This window comes from Lichenostomus cassidix, chromosome 3 (genome assembly GCF_008360975.1).
Source record: "Lichenostomus cassidix isolate B80296 chromosome 3, HeHo_3.0, whole genome shotgun sequence".
In the NCBI taxonomy this organism is placed as follows: Eukaryota; Metazoa; Chordata; class Aves; order Passeriformes; family Meliphagidae; genus Lichenostomus; species Lichenostomus cassidix.
This window is the reverse complement of record NC_139483.1, coordinates 80,208,435-80,229,098: the sequence shown is the minus strand read 5'-3', so window position 1 is coordinate 80,229,098 and position 20,664 is coordinate 80,208,435. Positions and strand designations below refer to the sequence as shown.

General features: G+C 40.2%; 1 protein-coding gene across 3 annotated transcripts in view; it reads left to right on the top strand.

The window, feature by feature from the left end:
• The window catches only part of SH3BGRL2 (SH3 domain binding glutamate rich protein like 2), a 39,987-nt gene extending 21,901 nt beyond the window's left edge, over window positions 1-18,086 (top strand). For 2 of the 3 annotated variants that reach the window (XM_085056454.1, XM_085056456.1), the window contains exons 3-4: window positions 12,633-12,713; window positions 13,829-18,086. In XM_085056454.1, the coding sequence (XP_084912580.1) occupies window positions 12,633-12,713; window positions 13,829-13,843 (96 nt within the window). In that variant the 3' untranslated portion in view covers window positions 13,844-18,086. Of the gene's footprint in view, window positions 1-12,632; window positions 12,714-13,825 lie in introns of all 3 variants that reach the window. The other variant, XM_085056455.1, reaches the window with a different exon arrangement.
• Window positions 18,087-20,664: the final 2,578 nt, after the last annotated feature.

Here is a 20,664-nt window from a genome sequence, read left to right as displayed (position 1 = left end):
GAGGTGTTTAACATGCTTCCCATGTGTTTTGTATTGGCCTTACGTGTTTACCTCAGCAGTGTAACTCTTATCTTCTTACTTCCAGGTAAGGTAAGTCAATCAGAGAAATGTATCTGGGACGTGGAAGGGATTTTGACCCTTGCTTATGGATAAACCCCTCACTTACAAATAACAACCTTTACATTGTTCTGTGTGATTTTAGTTTTCCTGGGAAATACAACATTTTAAGATATTGTTTACTACCCTTTCAGATTGCCTTTATAGAGTCTTTTAACCTGGTCTGAGAAATTGCTATTTGGAATTAGCAAGGCAGAAGATGTCATGCAACATGTGAGATGATCTCATTAATCTGTCTGCTGAGCTGATAGCCATTTTGGTTGAGCAGAGTTAATCCTATTACTAGACTTCACTGTCTGCATGAACATCTTTAAAGAGCAAACATGCTTTGAAAGAAACTATATTTTCTAAAATGAAGGAGAAAGTACGTGCAGGATCTCCAACATTAATGAATTAACCAGCTGCATTAGTTAATGAAGTTCTTAGGTACTTAGATTGGAGGCAAAACATTATACAGAAGGCAAAGGAGGTCTGGAAAGGGGGTTAAAATATTCCAATCAGATAAGGTCAGCAAACTTTGCACATCTTGTCTCTCTTTGTCATTTCCACAGTGAGTGATTTCATGTGTTTATCTTGACATAAGTAACTAAAGCATAATCCCTATTAAGTAACTTAAACTGAAAAAGTACTCAGTTTCCTGTTAGTTGAGTTAGTGAAATTTGTACCTTATAATTTCTGATTTGTGTCTAGGCAATTTTTAATTCAGTTTTCTCTGTTAAAAAACTCTGTCTGTTTTTCTGCATTCTGCAGTCTTATTGGGAGACTTTGTATGTACTTATTCTGGCTTGTGCATTGTTGGTGACAATTCACACATATTTACCATACAAACTGGTCAGGTCCATTCCTGTTCCTCTAAAGGTGTAAAGATTAGACAATGCAAAGCAAAATAGGTACACTTTTTATTTTGGTCATGTTATTTCAATAGAAGTTCACAAGCATATGATGTTCATGACTCAATGTTATGTTCATAGCTATGCTGTTTTTTCTGTGTTAGTATTAGCATTAATAGTTTTGGGATTTTTTTTCTCCCTATTTTCTCCCTAGTAGAAAACCTCAGCAATGTGCACAAGGGGTTTATCTTAGACTAGATTTTCCTGGCTCAGACACCACTATTTGAAATAATCACTTTTCAGGATGGAACTGCAGGCTAGAGGAAGTTTGTCTTTAATGATTTCAGTAAGTATCCAAAATGGATTTGTGTCAACCATTTGAACATATGACAGCTGATCTAAGAGGGGAGAAAGGTACAAAAAGATGATCAATGTTTACTGGTTCACAGAGTGTCTTGTACCACAGGGGGATGGATTCTTCTGGTACCAAGAGATAAATTCCATATTTTGAAGTGTGAGCAAGACCTTGTGGTTTTTCTGAGTTGGTGTCATTGCAGATACAATCATTAATCATTAACCTATCTTCTCCTTTTCTCAGTCTTCTGAGATGCACTCCTCATTTTTCAGTAATAAGTTATGCTAAGAGATTTTGAAATAAAGTGCTTGGCAAGAACAATTTTTATTTCCTGTGAACAAGATAAGAGCTGCAAGCACACAAGAACACAAATAATTTTACTGATAATCAAGTGCTATGTTATAGCACCAACAGTATGATAATTTGCATATTTTTATGACTTTACAGTCTGTTGTTTCATTTAGTGACATTGCTATAAAATTGTGTGTGAGAAGAGAGTCTACATTTCAGACAGGCACATGAACCTGCTTTTCAAATTTGCAGTAGTGTAAATCTGAAATTAGTATAGTCATCATGCTCTAGTTGTGCTATGTAAGAGGGAGGAGATGTTAGTGCCTAGTGCACGTTTCTGGGGAAAAGAGTAAAGTGGGGTTAATTTGGAGTAGAGTCCTAATAGGATCTGGTATGTTGTGTTGTGTTTTGGGGCATTGGAATCAGTTTTGTCTTGCCCAGTTCTTTACAGAGCTCATCTTCAGTTTTAGTGGCTCCTGCTGTAGTACTTTGACCTACAGCTATGAAATACTACTCAAATTGTGGATTATTTTCCCCCAGGAAAATAATCCCACACTGTCTCTCCCAGCCATGTTCTCCACAGAAGAGGGGCTTTACCCACCTGGCTTGCTTGATCATGGTGCATGTTTCACACTCATGGATAACCTGTTCAGCAGCTGCAGCAGTCAGGTCCACCCCTTGATCATGAGCCCATCTCTACATTGCATCTTTTCCTAGGTGTCCTGGTGTGTCACAGGCCCACTGAGCTCTGGTTTGCTCCCCCTTAACATTCCCAATCCAGGTCCTCTGTCGCCATTTCAGTTCTGGCAGCCTGGTCTGCCTGTTCCTTGTTTCCATGTTCTTCAATGACATGGCTCTTGGGTATGTGAGTATCTGCAGAACATCCTTTTAGAACAAGGTTCTCTACCTGGGCAGCAATGTCCTGCAGCAACCCAGATCTTTAGGGAGAAAGCAAGAAATGCTGGGAGACTGATGTCTGAAATGAGGCCTGTGCCTCTCACCTCCCTCTTCTTGAATTCTCCACAGCTGAATAAACAGCTCTTCTTAGACTAGAAGTGTCTTCTAGATCTTTCAGAAGACTGGAAATACCCACTTCCCAGTGAAACTGCACTCTTGCAAAGCTACAAGTTAGCACTTTGAACAGTGACAGTTTTATATGCTGAAGTCTGCCACTGAAGAGAGATTGCTTGAAATTTAGGCTAACCAAAATTAAAAGGAAAACTGTCTCTAAGTGGAAATTTGAGCCAAAGGGAAAACATTTACGTAGCAGGCTTACTTTGTTTTTCCTTTTTTCCTTTGAAACTGCTCATGTGGTTTAGAATGTAATGCTAAGTCCTGATAGAGTGCCCAGTGGGCAGCAGTAGAGACAGAGATATGTGATATTTATTGTCCTTCCCTGAAATGTAATATATGGGTGTCAACGAAGCGTATAGACAAGAAAGAAAGAAATTAGGCTGCTGAAAGAGGTGCAGTGTTCTTGGGAAACTATTCAGTGCACAGGCAATTGTAGCACTGATTTCTTTGCACTGTTATGTATTATTCTCTTCTGGGTTTTTTTAAGATGGTGGAAAGATGTATGCACATTTCTTTTTCTTCCTTTTTTATAGGTGTCAAATTACAAACAAGTAACTGCTCACTGATAAAAGAGAAAAGGGAATTTCACAAAACTGGCTAGAGGCCACCTCAGAGTGTCTGCCCTGGCCTGTCATTGGGGAGTTTGTTATTATTCTTGTGCCTACAGGTACAGAGAGCTTGAACTCTGTCTCTAGAGCCTCAGACAGTGTGACAGAATTCACCTTAGCATGCCTGCTGTAATGTGTTCACTTCAGGAGCTAGAGCAGTTGTGAGGCTAATTGGTATTCAGCCAGTCTACATTCGATTTTCTACACCCTTGGAGGTGTCTTGCCTGATACACATAGCATCTTGTTGGTCCAGATGTGCTTTTAGAAAAGGGATAATCTTGCTAGGTAAGAGTTATGTGAATTACTTAGAGATCATATAAGAACTGTTAATGGTTGATGATGATAATGCTTTCTTGACTAATTATTTTTACCATCAGAAGCAGAGTTCCCTGTATGGCCAATTTAAGATCTTGTTGTGATTTTGTTCTCAATTATCTTTTGCAGTTGGAGCAGTTTTTGGCTCACAGGCATGCACAAACCCTAGGCTGAATGTGACTTGAAGCCAGTGACATGCACTGTTTATCTTCCTGATTAAGGCCTTGTCTCAAGTGAGGAATATAGAAGGCAGAGCTGGTGTTGGGAAGCAACCCTTGCCTGTGAGTCTTCTCTATGTTGGGAAGACATTGTTCAGAACATTCAAAAGGTCTGCTTATAACTTTCTGACTATGCCTATGCTTTTGCCATTCACTTCTCCATTGCTTTTCTGTGTCCTGAGGAAAAGAGCTGTAGTTCTATGTAACATGCACTTTATGAAGGGAAATGTGGTACCAGAGGCAAAGTGTAGAGTAGCCAGCTTGCCCAGTGTCAAGGCTTAAAAAATGGAAGCTCAGCAGCTAAGTAAAAGTAAGAATTTTGCTTTAGTAAAATCCAAGAATTTTATCTTCTTCAGAGAAGTCAGGACTCATTTCACTAATGTATTATAGCACTGCTGTTTACCCTATAGTGGAGAGAGTACATTCCTCTTGAGCACCATGGTTTTTATTTGGACTAAATAAACTTCATTAATAGCTCTTTCAAAGTGAAGTAGCAGGTATTTTGTAAACCATCCCTTCACATAAAGATGATAATTGTCAAAGATATATCTGGAGATAGCTTACTCTGCAGATTTTCTATTTCCTAAATATAATAATGTAAGGTGTTCATGTGTTTTACAACACTTAGAAGGGACTGGTGTAAAATTAGAATTGTTACCTTTACAGGATATAGTAGGAAATACTGCACTTCTTTTTTTTTTTCCCATTTTTATATTTATTACATTGATATTCTGCAAAACTTATGAATAATCAGCAACTGTGATGTAATTACTAACAATTTTGTTTGGGATCCTAATTCTTCTTTCCATGGAGTGGAAACTTCCTATTGTGCTATGCTTTCTTGAAGAAACAGGTTTTATTATTGAAGATGTTGTGAGTACTTTAATTGAAGTCTTTTTTAAATCCTAAAATATAGGATAAATTATATATAAGGAAAGGCTAAAGAATCTTGCTAAGTGGCAGTAATACTTTGAGGTCACATAGTATTGCACATAATATGGATGTAGCAGTATTTTGGAGCAGTATCTAGAAAAGGCCATGGCTGTTGTCAGAGAACAACCAGGATGAAATAAGTAATTCAGTCCACTACTGTTCCACTTGTGTCCAAGTTAAAATATGTGCATGCAGAGCTTCTGGTCATTTTGTGTCTCTTAGTCATTACCTCATGTAACAGGCTTACTACAATAGTTAAAAGCCCTGATGTTTCCATCTCTCATTTTCTCAAATTCCCGTTGTGGTCTCATTTGATAATATTCTTATGCAAACAATTTGTAAAATGACATAATGATGAGCTGGAAGGTGCACAAAAGGTGGAGGTGACATCTGTTACCATCCACAGTACTTGCAGATTCTGCCACTGACTCCCCTGAATATTCCTCTACCCCCGGTGGGCACTAGGCTGGTTTGAGGTCTTTGGTGTTTGTCTAGGGGAAGTCCTTCTGCACCTGGAATCCTTGCTTTGGAGGTGAGGGATATTGGTTCTTAAATAGTTGATGTCTGTGTACCCTGGCACCATGGCTGCATGAAAGGCAAACATCACATCAGCCTGAGTTTGTCATGTACTGTCCAAACAATAGAGCTGTGGCTGACATCTGCTCCCTTTTATTAAAGCCTTTGTTTCTGGAAGGCTACAACTAAACAGATTACCGAAATAAACATCTGGCCTTCAGTAGAGGAGTAACAAGTTGCTTTGTAGAGTCAATTCTATAAGCTCTTTAAAAACCCTGTGCAGAGATCGTATCAGAAGGTTAGGTAATGAAAACTGTCATGTTTAGCTTGTCCTGTGTTGTACAGACAAGATCTTTTATTTGTGTATTTATATAATATTAAAAGAGACTCACACATGCACTCGCATTCTCCAGGGAGAGCTGTGCTGCATTAGAGTTTTCCATTGTAATCCTAATCAGATCAGTAAATGAATGTCATCTGTTCTGGAGAACTGAACTGCCCCCTTTTCAGGGAGGGTGTTAACAGCTCATTCTCAATGGCATACAGTATTAACTCAATCAGTAGCAAAGTGCTGATTCAATATGGTTAAATTATGAATTTCTCATTATTACTTGAAGGAGCAATTATGCTGCCCCTTTTATAGGAATGGAGAGATCATAATCTTATATTAAAAATATTGACAAGGAGAAATTAATTTGAACAGCATGCCAATGGAATAATCTGTAAGTGTTGTCCAATAATCACTGCACTTTAAAAATCTCTAGAAAAAGCCATGAATGATACATTTGAGTGGATTTCTTGTTTTTCTGCTTCTTGTTGTGGTAAGCAATAAAGATTTGTCTGAGATGTTTATAATCTCACTCTTGTTACAAACTGAAAGCAAAACCAACTTGCTTGTTTAAAGAAACTTACTGTAAGGGATTTTTATTCACAGTTACTGTCTTTGAAACTTCATTAGATGTAATGTTCTCCTAATCTCAGTGCAGTAATGAAAGTATAATTGCTAACTGTAAATGAAATCTACTTTGTGTTAATATTTTACTTTAACCCAATGCATTCACACTTCTGTTATGTTCCTTGAAGCCCAAATAATTACTTATGCTGATCTGCAGTACTGCCAATTTTAACTTTGGTGTGCAGTAAATCGTTTCTCCCAGCAGTGACAGTGTTGATTTAAACAAGCCTGAGTGTACCTTCTTAATAAAATCCTGATCCAAATTAATTATGGCAGTGTCTTTAATCACATCACTGCAGTGATCTGGTTTCTCAGCACCAGGAATACAGCACACTTAAGGTCTAGGGATCATCACAGCTGGGACACAGCTAGTGCTGTAGCCAGCTTCAGCTTTGTGAACTTGGCAGTTGCTGTTGAGAGAAGAAGCCACCGTGGAAGAGGAGAGAATTCCCAAAGGCCAGTGTTTTTCCTACTGGAGTAAATTGGCATAAAACCCACATGAAGGCCAGAAGGACCTAAGACATTTGTGTCAGATTTCCTGAATGCTTGTCCAGTGTCTCAAAGACTAAGCTGATGTTAGTTTTGTGTAGAATTTTGGCAGTGGATAGTCTTTGGCATATCTGCATAATGTAGGCATTAACAAAGTTCTCCTGTCTTTGATCAATCTGGTTTTAAAGAGTTGCAAAGCAGCCACAACACCTCTTAGTTTCAGGATAAACTTCAAAGATTCAGATTTTAAAAACAAAGCTGTGTGAGCGTGAGGCTTGGAGGCTTGGGTTGTTTTGTGTTTTGGTCTTTTTTTTTCCGTTTATCATCATACTTAATGGAGACCATCACTTGGCTTTGCTGACTATTGGGGGTTGTAACTAGATCATCTTTGAGGTCCCTTCCAACCCAAGTCATTCTATGATTATTTTAAAACTTTGTGTATGATACACCTTAAGATTAACATAAATGGCCATACATATGTGAGGCTGAAGGTCCATCAAGCCCAGTTTTGTCCCAACAGGCTAGAAAAGACTACAAGCAAGTCAAGATACAAGGTGCTTGAGTATTTTCCTTGTGTCAGGTTATTTTTCTGAAATAAATATCACTTTAACATATTTAGTAATTCTTACTACATTTCTCTGTCTTGAACCTTCTGGTGGAAACATTTAGCATTCTCAGTATGCTCTGGAAATGTGTTCCATGTGTCCACTGGCACATCTAGTACCAAGTGTTCTGCCACCACAGTGAGCCTCATAGCCTTCCTAGCCTTCCTCCTGTTACCCTCTGAGGTAACTTTGGTCCTGAAGACCTTTGCAGCCACAGCTTGTCTCTCTATCCCAGTTCAGAGTCAGCAGGAGCTGGGAAAGCAAAGCAGAGCTTTAGGTCACACAAGACCAACAAGATTTTGCTTGTCTGTAGGTGAGCTACAGACAAGTAGCTCACCTGCAGTAGCTTCAGTTTATTTTCAACAAAGCATGAGCTTATTAGGTTAGCTAATCCACTCCCCAGCAGCTCGCTGAGCATGATTAATGCTGTAGCTGTTCTGGTGTTACAACAGAGAGGCTGTGTCTTGCTCAGGTTGCTTGGTGGGTGATCAAGCTGCCACTGACCTTAAGTGTGAGGAACCATGCCTAAAGCAGTCAGATAGTTGTTATCCTGTTAAGAAGCCCTTTCTGCTTTGAAATAGCTTTTTGCTTACCTTCCTTATTCTTCTGTCCTTTCTTTATCCCCTCAAACCATCTTGAGATATATTTTTTCCTCCTAACTGGCATTTGTCTTTCTTGGTAACATTTCATACTCTTGGTTGTGGAATTTATCATCTGTATTTTTGACTGTTCAACTTCTCCAGAGGGATTGAGCATCTCTGCATTGCTGATTCATGTCCACTGTCTCCATGTCTTACTAATTTTAGTAGTCAGTTTTTAGTCAGCTTTAATCAGCTACTGATGTTGCCAGAATTTTATATATTAATGGAAAGTGATTAGGAGCTCTGGGAAGCACCCAGTTTCATAATTTAAAATGCTACAGTCAAAATAATATGTGTACACATAGTTGCCTTTTGAAGAGGGGTGGTGGGTAGCAGTTTGCCATACTTGCATATTTTTAGGTTAACAGCTGCTCTCTGAGTGGCTTCCATTGACAATGGGAGCCATTTCCTTGGACAGGGGCAGGACAGCACTGCTCCTGTGATCCCAGCACAGCCTCAGCACCTGCTGCCTTGGTGGGATCGGCTGGGACAGTGACAAAAGGGTTGTAGTACCTTGCTGCTGATGGTGAAGCCTGATGCAGGAAGACAGATGCACTGCCGTGCCAAAACCAGTCAATGGTGGTGTCCTTGCTCTGTGGGAGGCCGAATGTCCCACAGAGTTTTTCCAAATGGAGCCCACTGAGTCACCAGTGAGTTGGGCTCCTGCCTGTGTATGAAATTCTCAGCTTTCACTGAGCTTGTGCTGTTTTCTTCTTCAGCCTCTGCATCTACTGCTGGTAGCAGTGCAATGTCCTTTATTGAGATGAGAATTTCCATGCCCTCACCCATGGATTTGGTGTCTTTACAAGTGGCCCAAATCTGCACAGACTTCCTCTCCTTATAATGGTAAGATCAAAGGCAGGGTGTTTTTGGAACACCTTTTATCTTGCCACAGGAAAAGCCAGGGATGCCGACTTTGAACTCCTACCACATGCCAAAGTAGAGCCATTGAGTCATTGAGATCATATTTCTCAATGATCTCTTAAGAAACTACAGTGCTAAAGTGATTTCTTAACATTTTTCTAGGACTATTATGCATTTTTATAACCTTTTTTTTCACATTTAAGTATTTTGAGATCATATGTTTTAATTGCAGACATCACTAGGAAAATTCTATTTAAAATTTACTTCTACTTTATCTAAAAGTATGATGCTTCTTCTCCCCCACCGCCCATGAAAGTAAGTGTCAATAGCATTTAAATACGTTTTGCAATGCAGATATTTCAAAACATCAGGGAGATTGCTTCTGGTGGATAATCTCTTGTGGTTCTTAAATATTCAGGTCCTTTCAAATCCACTGGGTTTTGTGCTCTTTCAAACATAGACTTAGTTTAGCTCACCGTTTAACCTTCACAATTTTTTCAGTAAGTGAATCCAGGTTTGTTAATCAGTAAAAATGTGGAAAAAACATGCTAAGTAAGGAGTTGATAATTCTGAAAGTAAAATGATAACTAGTACTTAAAGACAGCTTTTTATTATTAAGTATTAAATTACTTTACAGAGGGTAGGTTAAACAGATGTTCACAGACGTTGGTGGATTAGCTGAGTGTCAGTCATTGTCAGAGCCAGGAGTGCAGCCTGGTTTCTTATGACATTATTTTCAGTCTCTGAGTCCTTCCTTGCTCTGTTTTTCTTACCAGTTCATTAACAAAGAGTGAAAAAAATGTGGTCTTAGAGTAGTGATACTTATAAAACTAATTGAACTACTGGGATTATGAGACTTCAGAAGAACCCCAGAATATGAAAACAGTGCTGAGAGGTGCTGACTCACCTGAACAAAGACAGGGCCTTCCTTGGACAAACTGTTGGGACAAACAAGTGCCTGGGGGGTTAGTGAAGACTGCCTGTGCGCTTAGGAGGGAGAGTACTCCTGATGGAGACCCAAAAAAGTGTCTGCCACATCAGCTGCCTGCCTGCAGGTTGGCTGCTGGTAGTTTACAGGGCTGTAGTGGGCATCTTCAGGCAATTTAGACCTGCCCTGATGTTAAAGAAGGGGTTCTTCTCACTGTAGGTTGTACTCACCCACTGCTGCCCTAACTTAGCTCCAGAGACAGTGTGACTCACTTGTTGATGAACACAGTGGAGAAAATTAAGGTTATTTTTCAGTTAGATCACGCACTGTCTTCTCGTGTGTTGCTTATACAGCTTATGTCCGTCGTGGGTTTTCATCTGCTTTAGAAGAGTCAGAACAGACCTTTTTAAGGTTTAGTAGTGTCCATGCAGTTTTTAAAGTCTCATTCTTAGAGGTCAAGGCCTTAATCAAACATTCTTCTGCAGAGCTTTGGTATTACTACTCTTCTAGGTATTCAATGATTACATTGTCCCTTTTTAATCCATAGCACAGTTGGGATTCCTTTCAGTACCCTTTCATCTTACACCATGGCTTAGTTGATTTGCCTGTTTTACTTGGATTTACTTCCGGGCAATTAACTGTAAATTTATGTTAATTTGTAAGTTAGCATATGCCATGTTTTAATAAGAAAACAACAAAAGGTCGTCTTAAGAAGGTTTACTCCTTCTGCTTATGTCAGCTAATATATCTGCAGCCTGAGGACCATCATGCACTCTTGCTGGCCTCTCTGTGTCTTTCACAGATGCTTTTAGTATAGAGGGTTAGGCTGAGAAACTGCCCTCGTGCAGCTATGGGTTGTATTTTTGGGGGGGCTGAAGCTGTTTGAATAATTATGCAACTTCAAAGTATTCCAGTTCACACTGATATAGCAGTATATCATTATTGAAATGCTGGTAAAGCATCTTCATCTAGTGCCCCATAAAGGTTTTAGCAGAAATTCTGCACATCTGCAGAATAGTTATGGATCTCATGGGAGGTATACTGTCCTTGCTTTGGTGCCTGTGTATTTTCTGTCCAAATTATCACTTATTTTACGTTGGAGGAGGAAAAAAGAGTGAAGTAAAGTCTGTATCTACAAGCACACGCTTTCCTTACAAAATTATTTCACAAAATACCAATCACCCTTTTGCAAGGATATAATTTGGTGTATCTTATAGCTGGGTCTGGCAGGTGGAATAAAGGGCATTTGGGGATTCACACTGCACTGGTAAAATCCAGAGGAATCCTGGGAAGCAGAAAGCTTTCCCAGACCACTTTTGCTTCTTGCTGAGGATCTGAGAAGCCAAAATGTAAACACAAGTGGATATTGGCTAGGCATAAGTAAACTGTGGTTGGAAGATAAAAGAAGGTTCCTAATCTTTGCATATACTGTGACAGCCTTCCAAGAATAACCAGGTCAGACAGAGAAAGATTTCTTCTCAGTTAGAGCTTTTACAATTTATTGCCCACAGTCTCTTGTGATTGTGGGGTGTTTTGAGGGGTTAGGGTTCAAGAGAAGGCAGGAGTGGAAGGAGACAAGTCAGCAAAGCAGCTGCTGCTGGAGGAAAATTGAAGTCCAGTTTCAGGGAAAGCACTTTAAACTATGTCCCAGCCAAAACCAGGATGAATTTACACTGAGAGAAGAGCTTTAAAAAGTGGTGAGATTAGAGGTGAGGAGCCAAAGTAGTGCTAACTTTGGGGGTCAGGTGCATTGGGAATGGCTGTTGCACGGATGGGAATCATGTGGAGGCACCAAGACTGCCTGTTACTGTTCTATATTGAAAGCATGTGTGTGCACAATCAATATTTAAAGGGATTTGTCTTGTTGACTACTCTCAACTTAAGTGTAACTACTAATCTTGAATATTTAAGAGATAATTGCTATGTAGTGATGAGCACATACCTGAAATTTTCTGACATTTACAGAGTATTTTACATGTCAGGAGTGGTTAAGTAAGGATTGATATTTCCATTTTGCAATTATGTGGTAGAGGAAAAGAGTCTGAGCTGGATGCTTTATTGTTTGCTAGTGGTCATAGAAGAAATCTCTGCCAAACCACGAGGAGCGTATGAAACTTCTTGGCTTCTTGCCATACACCAAATCCATTCATTAAACTGTGCTCTGATTTTCCCTATTTTTTTGCCTTGGAAACTGAGTACAAAGCTCATCTGATGATAAAAGAGTAGCAGGTGTCCAATGCAATAACCAAATCAGCAAACGTAGTAGTAACACTTTGAGATCAGAGCTAAAAGGAGCTTGATATTGAAGCCTGTTGTTCATTTTTATATACTATAAGTTTATTTATGGTAATATTTTATATTGAACTGTGTTGTTGTTCAATGCTGAGATATGATTGATGATTTCAAGGGATACAATGATGATGAAATCTCTGTTCTACAACAGGAGGACACAGGAAAGGAAATCAGCCTGCCTTAGGACTTCTTGGAGGTTTCCGTGTTAGGAAGTATTTTGTTTGCTAAAAGGCAAATTGGAAACCTGCTCAGAAACTTATTCTCTTATTTACATACCTTTAAATTTATTTAAACACCTTTAAAATATACCCTCAACAGATTTGGTTTTGATGCAAGCACATACTTACACTTCTCTGTCAAAGTAGTGAGAGATGTTGAAGTTAGAGAATATATGGGGCTCTTTTTTTGCCACTGTAGTTTGTAGTTTGATATATCATTGCAGTTTAGGTTTTAGATTTGGATAGGAGAATAAGGGTGAGTATCAATATTTTTCTGAGCATTGTTACATGTCACCCTTTAGTCTAATACAAGGTGTGGTAATATCAATCAGGAAAATACAAATACAAATGTTGACTCATCTTTTCTTCTTTTAATTCTATAGGATTACGATGGCTTTTTTGAATCAAAGGAGAGCAACACTGTATTCTCCTTTCTTGGACTGAAACCTACTTTGGCATCAAAGGTCAGTGTAGTATTGCAGACTTTTCATGGAATTCTTGAGGTGTTGAGATTGAATTTTCTTTGATCCCTGTGTGGGATGGAATCCTGTGTGTTTGGATGCATCACTGCCCTGATCCATACCTTGTCCATATCAACTTCATGCTAATGAAGTAATTGAAATGGTTGTAAGGAAAAGTAAAGCATTTTAAATGAAAACAAGCATATACGTGGGAGTAGTTTGGGACAGTAGATATATTAAGTTTAATGAATACATTCTCCTTCACATTATCAATCTAAATCATAAGCAACTGGCTTAATTGTAACGGGAGACAGAACTAGGATCTTAATCCCTGGACTATCTGCAGCCTGGCATAATGGCTCAGCATTTATTCATTAGGCATTAATTAATTTATTTTTAATCTTTAAATGCTAGAGCATTCAGAACTTATATGAAATTTTGGATTCAGTTTAAGCAAATACATATATACATGCCAGAACACAAAGCCGGGTTACATCCTTCTGTTGAGGGCACTGTGGTAGAGGAAATTTTATTTCCATATGGAAATTTGGACACTTGTTCAAACAGACTGTATGGTGCACCTTTTGGCAGTAGATCAGACACATAGGGGAGGATTTTTCTTCCTTTGGATACTGTAGATATGGGTGTATTTGGTAGTGGTACTGTTTCAGGCCTGGATGGTAGCTAGTTAGGTGTCTATAGAGTTCTTGTTCTGCCAGGAATTCATTTATTTCTGGACCGCTTGAGGGACAGTAGTAGGATGGAACCTCAGCAGAGAACTGTAAAAGCAAGTTCTTTTGGCAGCCTGCCTCACTTTATAGCTTGGAGGACTTGCCCTAGGAAAAAGTTGATGTTATAATGCAATCTGAAATAGCAGCTCCTGTGCAGCTCTGTAGCTAGAAAGTATGATGTTGGAGGCCTGGAGGGGTGTCTCTATAAACTTCCTGCTTCAGTCTGCTGGTACTTCAGAGAGATGCATCCTCAGCTCCTATGCGGTCCAGGGTTGGGATCACCTTATATGCAAAGGTCACAGGTGCGGGAGATGAGAATGTATTCATAACATTAATATTATGTTAATAATAACTAATAATGCTCTTTATATTTTCTCTTTGCAGTAGGAGTCAGAACCCTAGAAAGCCGATGTGAAGTATCAACAAGCACATTCCTGAATGAATGACTCTGTTCTTCAGCACATAACAGCTTCCCTAATGGATCACTGTGATAGAGCAAACATGTATCATTAGTAGTAGTCTGCTTGCCATGAGATGGTGCTCTCCAACAATGTGGAGCTAATAACACACAAATGAAATAGGATAAGGCTGGGCTACTCATCTTCCTTTTTAAAAATGCTCACTGTTGGTGTTTCACTTTTGTCTTTGGATTGCTTTTGTAACTGGCCCTGATATTCTAACAGGCACGTATGTTTGTGAATAAGGTATAGAAGTGTAGGGCTTTTATCATTCATGGGTAAACTTAAGTAGTCATATTCCTTACCTTTTTAAATTCTTCCCACTGCTGTACTTCAAATTAGCTCTTCATGATAGTTAAAGTGCTGGTGGTTATTATGATGTTTATGCTGGCTGTGATCCAGAAGACAAAAAGCATCAATCTTGAGATCTCAGTCTAAGCCAATAACTGCCATATTTTTTGCTCTATGTTTATTTATTGTGATGTTTATTCTAGATCATGGTTGTTTTAAGAGATATGGGCTGCTAATCTTGTTAATGAAGACTTGATTTGTCTAATGATGCACATTGCAACTGACTGTTTGAAACAAGTTGCTATCATGAAGGAGGTGCCAAAGTGAAATATTTTGACATGTTCCAAATGCAGGTGAAATGTTCAGTACAACACTTGGTGGAAATACTGGGGAGTTCAGAAGAACTAAAGGGGTCTTAGAGCTAATGATAATATGAACTTATCTCTTTACTGAGAAAGTCTTAACACCCAAGGTTGGAGCTCTATAGTTGGCCTGTCTTAAAATGAAATTTTGCCAAAACCTTCAGTTTACCTTCAGTAACACCCAGCTCCACCACAAGCCACATCAAAGTCAGGGGGATACCATGAGAGCCAGGTTTTAGTCCCATGATGGTTAAACACTCCACCATGGTCCAAGAGCACGCCTAGCTTGCCTAGCTGTTCTGGTTATATCCCCAGATGTGGTCATGTAGAGGTGCCTCAAAGACTGAGAAAGCTGAGAGTGTGCTTTGCCAAATGAGGCCACAGTTGTTGCTCAGCTGAGGAACAGGAACCAAGTAAAGGAAGTAGGGATTATTCCTGTGGGACTGCATTGGTGCACATAGCAGAACTTAGGCCCATGACTTGCCAATAACCATTACAAAATGCATTCTAGACAGAAGTAAAATTGCATCATGCATTTTGAATCAAGTCTGGTTAGGTAAATAACAGCTATGCTATAACATAGCTTTTGCTCAATTGATTCCATACTGGCAAGATAGAGTCATCACAGTGAATGTCCTTATGTCTTTGGGTGAATGAAGGACAACCCCTGTGTAGAAAAGCTCCTTTGCAATCACAGCATCACTCAGACTGTGTGGTGTGAAGGAAGCCAGACTCGTAAAAAGTGTCAGAAAGCAACACTATCACAGCAAAAGCAATGCTGTAAAACAAACCACATGTTCTGTTGACATCAGTAACATGGCATACCAGACATGACAGCTGGAAGGGACAACTGAAGGTCATCTGGCCCAGCACTATCAAAATCAGGCCTAAGAACAACACTAGCTTGGATCAGATATGGGTTTGTCTACCAGAGCATTAAGAATATCCAGGGATGAAGAGCTCATAACTCTCTAAGTAACTTCTGACATTGCAGCAGTGTTTTCCTAGTGAAAACTTTAAAAGATAAAGTCCAGCTTTGACTCCTAGGCTTTAATTTGTGGCTGCTGCCTTTGCTGTGCTTTTTTGGCACTCACGAAAAGAGATTGGCACCATTCTTTTTCTAACTGCCCTCAAAATAGTTGTAGGCTACCATTGGATCACCTCTCAGCCTTCTTCTCACCAGACTGATCAAACCTGGCTCCTCAGCTCAGCTACAGGGCTAGGTGGAGCAAGGGCATGCACAGATTTTAAGTCTGTGGTTGTATTTATTGGTCAAAATCTTTGCCAGAGCACATTCTCTAGAGGAACCCTGAATGGGCATTTATGTATTTATGTGCATTTTTAAGAATTATGTTGTCTGTGTTAAGGTACTGTGACATTCTTGTAACCAATCCCATGTTTTCATGAGACTTGAATTGCTGTAGGAAGGGAATATGGCATGAGGTGGAGCTGTACATTGTTAACTTCACCAAGTTCAATATAACTTCCTAAAAATAAGTTAAATATTTAACTTTATAGATGAATACAGATATAAATTTATGTAATTTTGCAGTTGATTACAGAGAAGCCATCCTGGATTTACCATGTACTTGATATGTTGTAAGCTTTGAGAACTGCCTGAAGTCCCAGGTTTGAAAAATTTACCTAAGTGTGTAAGCATATGCACATAAATAATCCTGGGTGAAATCCCAGGCTTACTGATGTGAAAGGAAAAACCACACTGATTTCTCCAGGGGTGAAATTAGTTTCACAAAGCTCCTTTTGAATTTTTGTAACTGTAGAATAGAAGGCTCTCGTTTAGTGGAGAGTTAGTCTTGTTTCAGCTGTTAAGTAAACCTGGCTTATTTCAGAGCATGCATGTAGGCATAATCAGTTGTATGGAGGACAACACTAACTCCAAAGATATCCTGCTTGCTTGCATGGATTGGCAGTGTAAGTCCCTTTAGAAGATGTGCTTTTGAATTATAAATGGCTAGTTGAAAAAAAAAAAGTACATATGTTTGGATGTGAATTTTGTCTGTTGTATGACAGCCTTATTTTTGTAATTGAAGGAAGTAGAGTTCTAGTTTATTACACAAGATGATCTGAAATTTTTAAAATCAGTTTTGTAGTAATGAAATGTAGCTATTAGGTAATGGAAAAGATCTGGGGGAACTAGAGATATTTATTGAAAGAAATAGGAAATTCTTAATTCTGTTTAAAATTTTGGCATATAAAGTTATGCTTAAGAACCAAATGATCCCAATTTCTAGCTAATACTTCTAACTACCCCACTTTTTAAAATGGAGAGCAGTATGAATGAAGCTGTTAATCTTTGTACCTAGCTAAAGTTGCTGTGTGGGCTGACGTGCACGTGCACATTCACTGTATCAGTGGCTTTGACAGAGGTGTTTTTGTTTGTGCCACACACTACTGGATAGTGCCTTGCCAGAAAGAGGACTGTTTCTGTAGGGTCTTCTTAGATGTGCTTAAACTTTGAACTGAGAAAGGGGTAGTTTCTATATTCCTATTTTTTTAATAATACAGTAAATTTATTTTGAGGCCTGAGTCAAAAGGCACATGCTTTGTAAGACTGAAACAGTTTTTGAAGAGTCTTCTGAACTCTTGATTTTTCCTAGGTGACTTTTTTTTTCCTTTTCCTTTTCCTTTTTGTTGACTGTCTAGAATCAAACCTTCCGAGGGAAGTGAACCTGGAGTAAAGCCCATAAATTCATGTTTACACTTACTTTAAAATAAATATCTGATTCTAATGTTGAGCAGCCCAAGTGCTATCACTGAAGAGTAGCTGCCTCAGTGGATTTCTTTGCTATCCCTCCCTGTCCTTTTCCACCATTAGGCCATTTATTTGGGCTGTCCTATTCAGGCAATACCATGGTTCAGAAGTAGGACCCTGAAATTGCCTTCACAAGAGTGCAGGAGTGGGATGATCACCAGGAAAATGCCAAATCTCGTTAGCCTTCAGTAACTTATTCACTGATTTCACTAGATCTTGGCCTGAAGAGTGGGAGGAGGATGGAGCCCCATATATTCACCCTGCACAGAGAGCAGGAGTGGCAGACCCAGTGCAGGATGGCCCCATGGCTTGTTGTGACACCCCAGGCAGTGATTCGCACAGGGGCCCTTGGCTGGCAGTGCCATGTGGGACACCACACAGCACTGCTTTCCACAGGGCTCCAGCTGCATCATGGCCTATCCTTCACACTCCTGCTCCCTCAGCAATTTGGGGGGGAAAACATAGAACAGCTTCTTGAGAGCAGTCCTTCAGCCAGGGCAGATCCAGCTTACTCCCTTCTTCCTAATCTTTACCTCTTCCTAATGTGTGTCATCCTGTCCTGTGTAGACCTACCTGTGTGCAAAGCTTCCACTCCCAGCCACCTGCAACATCCCTGTGAAATCACAAATGCAGAGCTGGTGTTCCCCTTCACAGCATCAGTGTTCTGTAACTCGGTAGGGGAGGGAGCATGTTGCATCCTAGGACATGTACATATTATGTATTAAACTGTGTTCATCTAATAAAAAATCATAATTCAAAAAGACATTTGCACTGTGTTGTATATGCTAAAAAACACAATGAAAAAATGTGAGTCTTCATTCTTGCTGCAGCTTGCTCTGGTGACAGCCTGGTGCTTTGGTTTGGGCAGCCTCTGCAGGTGGAAGCTCTGCAGAATTTTTCACCTGGGGTGGGTGAGCCTGATTCTGCAAGATGTTAATTGGCTTTGAAACCTGGTGGGTGCCTGGGAATTGCAATGTGTCCAGAGTACCTGCTGGTTTGGGGTCATCTCAGGTAAAGGAAGAAAAGTAAAGAAAAAAAATTCAGTAAAGGAAAAAAAAAGAAAAAGGGGATGATTTATTGTCTTCCATTTTTTATACTTGGGTTAGCAGATAAATACCATGGAAATAAAGGACAGAGCCTTTGGGGTGGCTTGGACATTGGGGCCAGGAAGTTTTCACACAATGAAGTTTTGTTCCTAGGGCTAAAACCTTTACTGGTTTTTATTGTCTGCAAGGAATGTGAGTTCGTGGTTTCCCTATCCACTTTGCCAACCCACAGAGGGTAATTAAATATGTTTTACCAGTTAAGTGGCTAACCAAAGGCGCAGGTTGCATCATTACAGTCTTCCCTTGATTCTCAGTCTGGTAAGTATTTTTTATTACCTTATCGTTCCTGTGTAGTACTTGCCCACTGTCTACTGTGAGTGCTGCTGTGAAAACTCCATTTGTGACTTCTACACCCTGGAGTGAGGTTCTGTGCCACCTGCTTTAGGCAGGATGCATTAAAGAGGTGGGGATGGAATAGGCAAGGCTGAAATGCCTGCAGTGGGATCCTCAGCTGATACAGGATCAGTAGCAGTGCTCTGAAGTGAGCAGAGCTGTAGTAGCTCAGCTCTTATGTCATGGTAGGCAGAAGCAGACAGATTTTGCTGCATGGGTGGGCAGGAGATTCTTGACTTGCAGAGGAAGTGATGTTCTGTGTCACTGCTTGTGCAGCATCACAGCCTGCACTCTCTGTGAAAACCAGTGGCACTGCCATTCCTCCTACCCCGCTGCTGAAAACCACACTGAGAGCAGAAAGCAGGCAGAGGTCACATGGTGAGGGATGCTTTGCCACTGGCTGTCATCCTTCCGTGCATCCCAGCTCGGTGTCTGCTCCCTGTGCCAGGGGAGCATCAGTGGGAAAAAGTGCTTGAAAGTCATCACCGTGGTTGTACCCACGCCATGTGTGTGTCTGCCAGTCTGTCTGCATTTCATTCCTACCCCACAGCAGTCAGTCTGGGCTCTAAGAAACTCCTCCTGAACTGACTCATTTGCCTGATTTGTTTTTAGGTGCCAGAAGGACTTGCCTTGTCCATTTCATAGACTTTTACTAAGCTGTCACTGAAGGTGCCTTGATGGTCTCATCTGAAATAGTCTCCCTTAGACTGCACGGTGCAGCACAAGCAGACATTCTGGGTGCAAGTCCTCTGTATGATTTCTTAATTGGTGTCCATTGCATGTGATTCAATCCCCTGATTTTGGGAAACAGAAAACTATAGAGTTAAGGAACCAGCACTCTAAAGAAAATGTCAGGTGGAACCTTGAAAAATTGTGTTTAGAAGGCAAGAAAGAAATTGTTACATTCTGATTTGGAAACAGGGAGTAGAGAAGCAGAGACCTTGAGAAATGTGTGCCAATCTCTAGCTGCTTGGTTGCTGCATCCAGTTTAGCCATCTACAGTACATACATTTGATTCAGGAGAGGAACCTCACTCTCCAGGGAAAGCACACACTTCTAGGTCCAGCTTCTGTCCCCTTCAACTGTGCCACACAGCAACCTGTGCTTATCTTTCCTTTGTACGTCTCTGGAGATCAAGATCGATTCCACTGAAATCAATGAATGTCAAGATGTGTAAAATAAGAGCTGAGCCAACATCTCTCTGTGTTACAGCATCTTCCACAAATAAACTTGGCAGATTGAGTTACTCTGCTGGGAACTCAAAAGAAAAAAAATAGTAGCTTGTTTTTTTGACTTGTTTCTTTGGGTGAGGCACTTTCAGTATCAGTAAGATTTTGCAAACATGTCACTGTGAAGTGCCAAAGTTGAGTGTGTAGCAAGACTTCCAGCCCCAGATGCCAAGCAAAAGCCATGACTACTTTTCTTACTCCCAAAGGGACCAGATTGCTGCCTGTGCCTAGGCATGAGGGATTTGTTTCACCAATGTGTGACTGAAGGAGTGAGGAGCAGATCAGTGCTGTCATGTAGACAAACCTGCAGAAGGCAATTGTGAGCCTGGGGGCAAGGCCAGGTGAATAACATGGGGCTGTAGTGGGTGAGGTTTGCTGAAGACAGCAGCTCAGATTTGTCCCGTTCTGCTTTTCCAGCTGCTGCTACCTCATTACTCCTCTTCATTAAATATTTCCAGTTTGTACCTTCCCAATAGGAAAAGGGTAATTATCAGATTTGATGGTTTCTGCATGCATTTCCAAGATAGCCTCAGCCAATTTTCATTCTTCCCTGCCAATCTGTGAGTCAACCTCTCTTTCACAGGGCAAAGCTGCAAGGAAAGCACACAGTGCTGGATATGGTGTGGCTGCTGCCACTGTGGGGCTCTTCCCTTCTTTTTCCTTTAGATTCT